General features: G+C 41.8%; 4 protein-coding genes across 8 annotated transcripts; 2 read left to right on the top strand and 2 right to left on the bottom strand.

Moving 5' to 3' along the window:
* The first annotated feature begins 82 nt into the window (after nucleotides 1–82).
* Nucleotides 83–1687, top strand: LOC132698735 (26S proteasome regulatory subunit 10B). The gene is made up of 6 exons (XM_060664958.1): nucleotides 83–246; nucleotides 303–422; nucleotides 476–775; nucleotides 834–1043; nucleotides 1092–1407; nucleotides 1493–1687. The coding sequence occupies exons 1-6, from the start codon at nucleotides 153–155 to the stop codon at nucleotides 1629–1631; spliced, it is 1179 nt and encodes a 392-aa protein (XP_060520941.1). The 5' UTR covers nucleotides 83–152; the 3' UTR covers nucleotides 1632–1687.
* Nucleotides 1688–1810: 123 nt separating this feature from the next.
* Nucleotides 1811–3814, bottom strand: LOC132698732 (E3 ubiquitin-protein ligase arih1-like). Of its 2 annotated transcripts, XM_060664952.1 has the most exons (3): nucleotides 3674–3814; nucleotides 3036–3615; nucleotides 1811–2982 (listed from the first exon to the last, which is right to left on the bottom strand). In XM_060664952.1, exons 2-3 carry the CDS (start codon nucleotides 3558–3560, stop codon nucleotides 2170–2172), a joined length of 1338 nt encoding a protein of 445 aa, XP_060520935.1. In that variant the 5' UTR covers nucleotides 3561–3615; nucleotides 3674–3814; the 3' UTR covers nucleotides 1811–2169. The 2 variants fall into 2 exon arrangements, with proteins under 2 accessions (XP_060520935.1, XP_060520934.1); XM_060664951.1 differs by having other exon boundaries at nucleotides 3036–3733.
* Nucleotides 3815–4271: 457 nt separating this feature from the next.
* LOC132698734 (zinc finger protein 501-like) lies at nucleotides 4272–7121 on the bottom strand. 3 transcript variants are annotated; one of them, XM_060664957.1, is made up of 6 exons: nucleotides 7104–7121; nucleotides 5542–5781; nucleotides 5037–5488; nucleotides 4764–4983; nucleotides 4511–4711; nucleotides 4272–4456 (listed from the first exon to the last, which is right to left on the bottom strand). In XM_060664957.1, the coding sequence occupies exons 2-6, from the start codon at nucleotides 5698–5700 to the stop codon at nucleotides 4277–4279; spliced, it is 1212 nt and encodes a 403-aa protein (XP_060520940.1). In that variant the 5' UTR covers nucleotides 5701–5781; nucleotides 7104–7121; the 3' UTR covers nucleotides 4272–4276. The 3 variants fall into 3 exon arrangements, with proteins under 3 accessions (XP_060520940.1, XP_060520939.1, XP_060520938.1); XM_060664956.1 differs by lacking the exon at nucleotides 7104–7121 and adding an exon at nucleotides 5835–6427; XM_060664955.1 differs by lacking the exon at nucleotides 7104–7121 and adding an exon at nucleotides 5903–6427.
* A 60-nt stretch (nucleotides 7122–7181) lies between these two features.
* Nucleotides 7182–10703, top strand: LOC132698736 (uncharacterized). 2 transcript variants are annotated; one of them, XM_060664959.1, is made up of 5 exons: nucleotides 7182–7565; nucleotides 9134–9330; nucleotides 9491–9704; nucleotides 9827–9856; nucleotides 9915–10703. In XM_060664959.1, the coding sequence occupies exons 1-5, from the start codon at nucleotides 7532–7534 to the stop codon at nucleotides 9995–9997; spliced, it is 558 nt and encodes a 185-aa protein (XP_060520942.1). In that variant the 5' UTR covers nucleotides 7182–7531; the 3' UTR covers nucleotides 9998–10703. The 2 variants fall into 2 exon arrangements, with proteins under 2 accessions (XP_060520942.1, XP_060520943.1); XM_060664960.1 differs by lacking the exons at nucleotides 9827–9856; nucleotides 9915–10703 and adding an exon at nucleotides 9794–9822 and having other exon boundaries at nucleotides 7191–7565.
* The last annotated feature ends 268 nt before the right edge of the window (nucleotides 10704–10971 follow it).

Here is a 10971-nt window from a genome sequence, read left to right as displayed (position 1 = left end):
TTGTAAATTATATTTATCTGTGATTCTGTAGTTCCAATTGAATTACCACCTATTCAGTGTTCATTTTGTGAATTATATTTATCTGTGGTTCTGTAGTTCCAATAGTCATTCTCCTGATCCAAACATTACTGGGGTTTGCATTTTTTGAAAAAATGACCCAAATGGATGCCGAACGCGAGAAAGCTCTTCAAGAGTACCGAAAAAAACTTTTGGAGCACAAAGAAGTCGAATCGCGGTTAAAAGAAAGTAAGTAATACGACGACATTCCTAATTTTGTGTAATAGCGATGGCTTGATTCCTAGTGCGCGAACAGCTGAAAGATCTAACTAAGCAATACGACAAGTCTGAAAACGACCTGAAAGCTTTGCAGAGTATGGGTCAGATTGTCGGCGAAGTTTTAAAGCAACTGACTGAAGAAAAATGTGAGGTGTTTCAAGTTTTCTAATATTTCAATTGATAAGTTGTACACTTTCAGTTATCGTCAAAGCCACGAACGGCCCGCGATACGTCGTGGGTTGCCGGCGGCAATTGGACAAGTCTAAACTGCGAGCCGGCACTAGAGTTGCACTGGACATGACCACTTTAACCATAATGAGGTATTTGCCAAGAGAGGTTGACCCTCTGGTTTACAACATGAGCCACGAAGACCCGGGCGATGTCACATATGCAGCCATCGGCGGTTTGTCTGAACAGATTCGAGAGCTAAGAGAAGTTATCGAATTACCGCTACTTAACCCGGAGTTATTTATGAGGGTTGGAATAACACCCCCTAAAGGTAGTAACAATACAATATGCTAATCACATCAAGGTTGATTTTAATTTCGCGAGAATAGGTTGTTTATTATATGGTCCTCCTGGAACTGGGAAAACTTTGCTGGCTAGGGCAGTGGCTTCTCAGTTGGATGCCAATTTTTTAAAAGTTGTTTCGAGTGCAATTGTGGACAAATATATTGGCGAATCTGCACGGTTGATCAGAGAAATGTTCAATTATGCCAAGGACCACCAACCTTGCATCATCTTCATGGATGAAATTGATGCCATAGGTATTGTTTTTTTTTTATGGATTCGGGTTACTTGTTGCTTGTTGGCAGGTGGCCGAAGGTTTTCGGAAGGCACGTCGGCCGATCGAGAAATCCAGCGTACTTTGATGGAACTCCTGAACCAGATGGACGGGTTCGATTCTCTCGGCCAAGTAAAAATGATAATGGCCACCAACAGACCCGATACTTTGGATCCCGCTTTGCTTCGTCCCGGACGCTTGGATCGCAAAATCGAAATACCATTGCCAAATGAGCAGGCCCGCCTGGAAATCCTCAAAATTCATGCTGCCCCCATCGCCAAGCACGGAGAAATCGATTACGAAGCCATAGTAAAATTGTCTGATAATTTCAATGGCGCTGATCTCAGGTAAATATCTCTGGTCAAAATTTGTGCCAGCCTGGTCGTGGAATTGCGCTTCTCATGAAACTTCAACCTTGACGTGTCGTTTCAGGAACGTATGCACGGAGGCTGGGCTCTTTGCGATTCGATCCGAGAGGGAGTATGTAATACAGGAAGACTTCATGAAGGCGGTGAGGAAAGTCGCCGACAATAAAAAACTAGAGAGTAAATTAGATTATAAGCCTGTGTAATTGTAATTAATGGATGTTTTCAATAAACCACAAACACTTTAAGGAAGTTTATTTCAAGAAAATTAAATCTGAGGGGTCATGGCGGAGCCTTGTTTTTAATAAAGTTGAAGGTTGGCACCTTACTTGCCATAGGGGGTCCAATTCACAAAGAATTTAGGGCAAGCATTGGTTCAATAAACCACAAACACTTTAAGGAAGTTTATTTCAAGAAAATTAAATCTGAGGTGTCATGGTGAAGCCTTGTTTTTAATAAAGCTGAAGGTTGGCACATTGCTTGTCATAAGCGGTCCAAAAAAATTATAATTCAAAAAAGTATTTAGGGCGACCATTGGTTCAATAAACGACAAACACTTTAAGGAAGTTTATTTCAAAAAAATTTAATCTGAGGGGTCAGAGCGCGAGCCTTGTTTCTAATAAAGTTGAAGGTTGGCACCTTGCTTGCCATAGGGGGTTCAATTCACAAAGAATTTAGGGCGAGCATCAGTTCAATAAACCACGCACTTTAATAAAGACGTCTATTTCCAAAAAAATATATGTCCTAGTCGCCGTACTGCCACCAGTCCTTCTCGTAACCTTCGTGCACGTGCCTCAGCAGGACCTTCTGCCTGCCATCGCAGTACCGGTACTTATCCTGCACCTTCTGCTTGATGTCGATCAAATTTTCCTGTGTGATGTCGCGCTCGAGGTACTCGCTGAGCAGTTCAGTCGCGCCCTCCAAGTCCTTCTGGTTGTCTTCAAATATCACAGACTGGTTCGTCTTTTTTAAGTAATAGGCGAACACATAAGTATACATCAGCGTCTGCCGGCACCGACACAAGATGTCGACCGCCTTTCGCAGGAACTGCACCTCGATCCAGCTCATGTTGTGCTGCTGCATCTCCTCCATCTTGTCTTTGACTGCTGCGTACAGCTTGTGCTCGAACTTGAGCGACTGCATGTGATTCACATAGCGGTTGTAATAGAAGAGGTACCGTTGCAGTGCGGCCCTAGACAGCTCCTGCGCGTCTCTCGCAGCCTTCGCTTCATCCTCATCATAACGGTTACAGTTGTACCAAGAGCTGCCATGAGGTTCCCACGGTCCCAAACACACCCAGCAAAAGTCTGCCTTGCAGTTTTGATTTTTGCAGACCATGTGGTTGCAGCCTCCGTCCTTCTCGATAGTCGCGTTACACCTAGGGCACTCCTTCGTGTTGGCCGCGATCCAATTGGACGTTTCTGAGTCGTCGTCACACTTTTTTTGCCATCTGCGCAGCAACGCGCATCGAACTGGATCGTGCCAGTTCTCGCCGCAGCTGAAGCAAAACTGATGCCCGCACCGGCACGTCACTGGTTTCGAGTCGATATAGGTTACCTTAAAAAAAAATCCATGAACGCGTTTTTTTTTTGGTGGGCGGGTCTCCTCACTTTTATGGCGTAACTGCAGTCTGGACTGGGGCACCACCTCAACAGCCTGTTGCACTTGACGTAACTGTTGGTGATCAGGTGTTGGTACTTGAGTTTGACGCGGGGGTCCCGGACTAGCGCGGTCGCCGTCTGATCGTCAACAAGGATGGGGCAGTCGTGCGCGGGACACGCAATCGTCTGTCCCACGCCTTCCTCTATGATTTTCGTAGTCAGATATTCGTTCCAGCACTGCAGACAGAACCGGTGGCCGCATTCGAGTCCCGTCATTTGGGCCGACGGGCAAATCGTGAAACAAATTTCGCATTCTTCATTTCCCGCCGCTCTGCTGGCAAACTTTGGCTTAACGGTGCGCACCTTTTTGAATGGGTTCACGACCTTTGCGTTCCTAAACAACTCGTCCTGGTTGCCGTCGAAGAACCTCTCCATCAACTTTTCCTTATCCCAGTTGAAATGGTTCAAGAGAATTCTGGTTACCGTTGACGGTATTTGAACGACCGTGTTGACTTCCTTGATGCTGTCCACCATGTTCTGTACGATTTCCTCGGTGGAAAACACCTCGTACTGGTATTCGTCATCGAAACTGGAAAAATCCCTGTTTGAGCCGTTGTCCGCGTCAATAGCAAAATCAACATCGTCACCGCTCGTTTCGTTGCCGGAATCGTCGTACATAAAATCATCTTCGTCGATCATTGTTTAGTTTTTTCGCGTCATCGGATCAACGGCTTCCGAATTGTGCCGGCAAAGATTTGTTTGCGACGTTTGAACTGACAGATTTGGCTATTTACTTTTTTTTTGTTTTTATGACAACGAAACATGCGACGATCCATGTTTGCTCCTCGAATTTGGTCGGTTCGCGTTTACGTCATCTGAGGTCAATTTCCGTGGTCTATGATTTCAAATTTGGTGAAACAGAACAGAGGAACTTCGTCTTTAGTACCGCACAGAACCCAGTATTTGACGATGTCAATGAGCAATCCCAGTTTTCTTAAATTTTGTTAGTAATCAATTCACCCTTTAAAGTATGTAGCAAAATAGGCATTGTTTATGTCGTCACCTAAAATAATTATTCGTAATTTACCGAAGGGCCCACTTTTGCAGAAAACTATCGAAATTTATGTTTTAATGATGCATCATGAAGACTAAATTTTAATCTATGGAGCACTCCAAGTCGGTGTTTATATGAAATATATGAAATGAGGCAACTGTTTCTTGGTTTTTTGACATGCGATTATTGATTTTTTTCAATTATTTTTTTTCACGGGTGGATTTACAATCTTATGGTGATTCAGAACATGCATCTTGAGATGATGTTTATATCGAAAGCGTTTGGCGCAGTGATTGCAGCCAAACTGCACTTCCTGAGAATGTATCCTATTGTGATTCGTCAGCGTCGATTGCTGGTTAAAGGATTTGCCGCACACCTGAAAAACGAACATAATTACGAGGATAACTGGAGATATTGCGAATCCACGTACCCCGCACTTATAAGGTTTCGCCCCTTCGTGAATTGTCATGTGTCTCTTCCGACTTGCTTCATACTGAAATTTCTGCCCGCACACCTCGCAGACGTAAGGTTTTGGGGGTACAATGCCCAGTTCCTTCTCCCTGTGCCTGCGGAGGTGCTCTTTCAGTATCCTAGGACCAAAACTTTTGTTGCATATTGGGCACATTTCTTTCTAAAAAATATAATAGTTTCTTAACTTTTAACCAAACCAGAGCAAGGAGTACCTCATCGTGCACGTCTTTTTTGTGTCTCGCCAGCGCGCCCATCTCGCTGAAACTGCCGCTGCATATTTCGCACAAAAACCGCTCCCTTGGTCCAGTGTGTTTCCGTTTTATGTGAGATTTTAGACGTTCAGTGGTCAAAAACGCACCGCTGCAAAATTCGCACATGTAGGTTTTCTCAGTCCCATGTATTTTCCGGTGGGTGCAAAGTGTACTGCGTGAACTAAAAGCGTTTATTTTGGCAGTTAGTAGTCCAGGTCCAAAGGCACGGCTTACGTAAATGCCTTTCCGCATATTTCGCACCGGAATGGGCGTTCTCCAGTGTGGATCCTGCGATGCTGCTGAAGCAAATAATCCGTTCCAAACCTCTTGGGGCATTGCTCGCAATTGAACTTTTTTTCAAGGTGATGAGAATCATAATGCATTTTTAACAGGCTGGGTTTTCTAAAATTTTTGCCGCACTCCGAGCAGCTGTTTTTCTTTCGAGAACCCAAGCCCTGCTTCTCAACTGTTTCCTCGCGGCAACAACCACCTGACACTTCCGAGTCACTTCGGGTCCTGCACTCGATGTTGTCGGAACATCGTTTCTCTGAGCAAGATTCATTATATTTTTTCCCGAGGGCCTTGTTGGTACGAATAATCAACTGGCGAAACTCGTAAAGTTCTCGCAACTGAGAGTAGCAGCGATCGCAAAGGTGTTGCGGCAAGTTACATTCGTACTCGGATATCTAAAAAGCGGCACACGTTCAGAAATGTCACTGCAAACACGGGGCATTTCTACCTGCAAGGAGGCACACTCAAAGAGAGCATCCAGAACAGTCTTTTCGTCCATAAACCCTTTCTGCACACTGACCGACGGCCCGTCCACCACAGTCAAGCATATTCTGCATTCCTCGTTTTCCATTTCGCGTTGCCCCTCGTTTTCCGCCTTTGTTTGCATAAAAAAACATTACAATCTGTTGCTCCAAAACAAGGCCAAGGTCATTGCTGTCAACGCTGTCCGTTATGAACTCGGGCAAGACTTAAAAAAAAAATAATTGCCCGGCTTACCTTTAATAATAATAATTTAAACACCTCGCTGTCAAAACAAATTTTTATATTATATATCAATTAATTTCTATTATTACACCATACACACATACGTGGCGGCGTTGTCAGATGATGCTTATTATCGTCGAGAATTCCGGAACTTCAAGAACAGGCATTAGGAAATTTTTAGAAACATTTGATTTCTTGTGTCTAAAGGCGCTTGCCTATAGACAGTTGCACATGTATTAAGACATGAAAACATGATGTTCCGTACATTGATGTAGGTTGACTATTTTTATATCCACATGTACAGAGTTGTGTGTCAGTATTGTTCGCGATTTTAGTTTTGTCAACCTTGTCGAGCCAAGATGATGAGTTATATTTAGTAGCATTGGCGTGCATTTGTGTTAGAAAAAGAAAGGAACATCAACTGAAGAAAAAGCTCTATTGAATCGAAATCAATATTCTCATATTAATTTACTTGAAGAGCTGCGGTTAGAACCTGACGATTGGCGCAACTATCTCCGCATGGATGAAGATAGCTATATGTAACACTCTTAGAGTTGGTTACACTGATACAATAACTATATTAACATAGTCAAATAAGTACAAGCTCCCATAATATATTCTATTTCAGCTTCAAACAGTAGGTCATTTATGGGTTTCTCAGTATATAATCTGATCGAAGGCTGTTAATTTTGGTTTTAACCATTTCCTTAGTCACATTTTTCTCTACTTCTTGAAGTTCCACCATTAACACATTGTAGGATCTATTTTCCACAAACAGGGATAGGATTTGTACAATTCAATGAACTCTGTGAGAAATTCTTTTGTGAAACTTCTTAAATCTGCCATGTTCACAAAAAAGACTTGAATAAAGAAAAACAAAATATTATAGCCGCGACACTGCCAAAGGCATTTCAATATAGAAAAGTTTGTCTAAACACAGGCATGCATGTACGCGCGTACAAGTCCGAACAGGCTTGAATTCAAGCAAGAACAGATAAGGTAACATGTGCGTCGGTCTTTTCATCGAAAATTTGTCTACCACTGCTAGTTTGCCTAAATATTTAAAAATACCGAGCGATATCTCGGGACCCGGGAGGTAATAAATTTCAACGGGAAGACGTCTAAACGCAGGTATCGAGTTCCGGATGAAAAAAAAACATCCCGAACCTTCGAAAACAAAACATTTGTGGCAGCGGCGATCGAAACTATTTCGATCTCTCCGAGATATAAAGACCACGAGCCGGTTTTCAAGATTATATGCGAGACGCGAAGCGAACGCACGGACGGATAGCAAACCTCGGTCACCTAATTAATCCGGGGAGCGCTGCGCGACCGCGCTCTGTTCAAATATTTTTCTTCGTAAAAGCTCCCGAGGGAAAAGTTTAAGTCGCCACTCGGTTTCCATTAACGTCGCGACGCCGTCGACGGGTTAAGGGCCAATATTAAGGGTCGAAACGTTCCCAAGTTTTCCTAGATAAAGTATATATATATACGCGGGCGCGCCAATCACTTTAAACCAATTGACTCTCTAACCTTCGCCGGAGTCGTTTAAACCGCGCTGATCGTTTCAATTAAAAACGGCCGGGAAGCTCGAAGACGGCGCAAGTATTTCTCTGCGATTAATTTCGTGTGCCGTTTGACGACAAAACGCGATGTCTGTTTCGCTCGTAGTTGAATTTCGCGATCGTAATAAGTGAATAACGCGCGTCGCTCGGACCTGAAGGTGAACGAAAATGGCTCGAAACGGAGTCTTGTTGGTTTTCATAGGTAAGACGGGTGTCTGAAATTGTGTAATGTGCTAATGTAATAGCCAAATAATTTTTCATACACAAAGCATATAATATGCAAACGGAAATAAGTAATTAAATTGGGATAGCTCGTGTACACGTGTTTGAGGTGACTTTTGCAATGCATGAAAAAAAAGCATCAACCACTGGTGAATTAAAATTAAACGAATTACTCTAAAGATTTCCCCAGAGATAAGTCGGTCAGCGGCCGTCCGATTAAATTGATACTAATGGGCAGTCGATGATAAAATTGTTGCGCCAATACACGAATTTGAAATGGTAAAATTTATAGGCATACCGAATAACGAAAACATTGTTTAATGGGATCTTTTGTACTACTTGAATCGTTTCGCGATTATATATTGATCACAATGAATGCACTTTAATAAAGTTCGTAACTAGTTACTAAAAGTATTAAGTTTTCATGTTTCTTTTGATAATTATATAGACCGAAAATATTCACAAAGTCACATTTAAACACGTAAAAAAATTTAAGCTCGAACAAAATTAGGCTTTAAGAGGCAATACGGATTATTTTAGGGTTATATAATGGCACCAACTTATAGAAACTGACCGATGTTAACGCAATTCCGTTTTATTCCGCCCTAAATGCCCCAGAAGCTGCGTTCGGCATTCAAATTTGATTATAAGTCGGCTGTATCATCACATCAAATTTGTATACCTCAATATCATTTCAATTTCGGACAAGCATAAGCAAACTTCACAATTATACTTTCTAATCAGTTAAAGATTTATGTCAAATTGGTCTGAACGGAATTAGCGGACGAGTTAAATTTAATTAACGAACGAACCACAGATTAACCAACGCAACAAGAGATTTGAATAATCATAAAATTGTATTGTCTGTAATGCTGTTTTGCGGTGATGCCATATTAATTCTTATTGTCGTTCCGACGTTTTAAAAGAAGAAACACTGATTAATACAATAATGATATAAAGCAATGTCATGAGAATCGATTCTCTTAGAATTAGGTGCGAATGTAGGGATACATTTAATTACAAAAACCGAAATAACTGAGTATAGCACTTTCCAAGTAATCAAAACAAATTACGGAAAATGGGAGGTGCGGTCCTGGGAACCAGTGGCGCACAGAGATGTTTATAATAACGCCATGAAATGTAGCGGTAGTACCTAAAGCGTCCGCGCTAAACGCCCCCGTGTAAATGTAATAACGAATTGAAAATTACTAGATTACGACCACCAATTCGACGTTACATACTGTCATAAAAACGTATGCGTCGCCCTCCGGCCATTAGACGCGCCAATGCTAAAAGCCTTTCAAAGGAATAACTTCCGCTGCCCGCGAGAACTTTCGCCTCGCGTGCCAACCCCGGAAAACAGGCGTCGGCACGATAACGGGCGATAAACTAGGGAGATAAACTACCAAACAGCGTGTTAGACTACTCGTTTGATTAATATTCGACTCTGACCAGCACCTCTAGGTTATTGTTTCCCGCACCCTCGAGGGAACGTTTCCCCAGAAACAAAAACGACTGGCGTTAACTATCATTTGGTATATTTTTCAGGTGCTTTGTTTGCAAGAGTCGATTGTCTGAAAATTACGAACCTTTACGTGCCAAGGAATGCGGCTCACGACGCACACCTGGACTGTCATTATGATCTTGAAGGGGACACGCTCTACGACGTCAAATGGTACAAAGACGACAAGCAGTTCTTCAGATGTATTGCTGACGGAACTGTCCAAGAATTTTTTGTCGACGGGGTACGTGCCACTGGTGAACAAAAAAAATCTGCCCTGCAGCACATTTGTTCGGTCCGCGTCAGTATGCAACCAACTTAACGTTCGTTTTTTATCCATTGCTAACCCTGACACTAAAGTTTTTAGCCGCAAAATGTGTTTAAAATTTAATGTGATTTTACAGGTATCCATCTACTATTCGAATTACGTTGCCAAGGGTACCTGCCCCGTAACTTTGACGGGTTTGACGGCTTCCTCCACGGGGGAGTACAAGTGCGAGGTGACGTCGGACGCACCGATGTTCAAGTCTGACTCTGCGTTCAAGATTTTGAAAGTTTCGGTGCGTGGGTCTACGGCGAAAAAAACTGAAATGGACAACGAAATCGAGAGAAACAGCAGTAGGTCTTTCATCCGCCATAAAAAAAACTATTCCTCTCTGTGCAAATACAACTTGGAGGCGCACTTCTGATTATTTTTTGGGTTACAGGAAAATATTTTTAACGAGGCTTAATTGTTGCAGGTATAGAAAAATACATGGATTTTCGCAACGGTATGTGTTAAATTGTCTGTTAAAATATGAAAAAAAAAAACAAGCGTGTTTGTTTTAGGGGCCGGCGCGCCGTCTCTTATTTATTATTGTAATGTTTTCTTGGTTACTTTATTAATTATAAATTATACTTCAGTTTTTTAAAGCTAGTATTCCGTTCATTCCCGGCAATTCCGTATTGAGGGTGATGGGTTTCCAACAAATGAACGGAATCCGCAGTTTTTTTAAATTTATATTACAACGATCGACATTACGCCAAATGCGACATATTATCTCAGCGTACTTTGGACTCTACTTTGTTTGAAAGCCGCCATTTAACTATTTTGTCATCTACGTCGGCAATTCTATTTGCGATGAAGTTACACTGGCTGATTAGGGCATCATTTTCTTTTCGTAGTTTCTTTACGGTGTACTTTATCTCATCCAGTTTCTCCTCATTTTTTTTCAAGTATTGGAGAACTTCCCTTTTGAACATACTTTACAATTAATGTCTTGGTGCGGGTGCTTAATAAGTAGGGTATTATTTTATTTGACACGATCTCGATTTAAAAATCGGCTCAATCCAATGTTAAAAACCTATATTCAACATTCACACACTGATACCAAACGATATTGCACGATGTACGTATAAAGTGCCCACTTATATATAAGATAACGAACTTCAAATAACCCACGCTATCGTCTTCGGTAACGAACATAAAAGAATTGAAAAGTTCGGGGAAGTACCCAAGGCAATCAAAAGTGCCGTTTACTACGTCATTCTTAATGTAAATTTTTTTGCCGCGAAATTTATTGCATTAAAACATAAGGTGGCGGCATTAATATTCGATCGTCCTGTACAAATAAGGCAAGAAAGCTTGTTTCAGCGTTAATAACCACGTCACTGCTCGCCCTTTAATGGGTAGAATTAAATAACTTCATGTAACTATAGAAACCCTATAAAAAAACGATCTTCATGCGATTTTTTGACCTTGACGTTAGCGGATTAAATACCTGAATATTTACGGTCGATTTTTTGTTTTACAAAATCTACAGAGCTACATGATATAATAGTATATTACGCAACAAGTTTGGTAAATGCCATTTTAGTCACGATCGGAGCGAATGCCTATTAAACG

This window comes from Cylas formicarius, unplaced genomic scaffold, assembly GCF_029955315.1.
Source record: "Cylas formicarius isolate icCylForm1 unplaced genomic scaffold, icCylForm1.1 PGA_scaffold_2__14_contigs__length_35257938, whole genome shotgun sequence".
NCBI classification, from domain to species: Eukaryota; Metazoa; Arthropoda; class Insecta; order Coleoptera; family Brentidae; genus Cylas; species Cylas formicarius.
The sequence above is the reverse complement of the archived record's forward strand: the minus strand, read 5'-3'. Positions and strand labels throughout refer to the sequence as shown.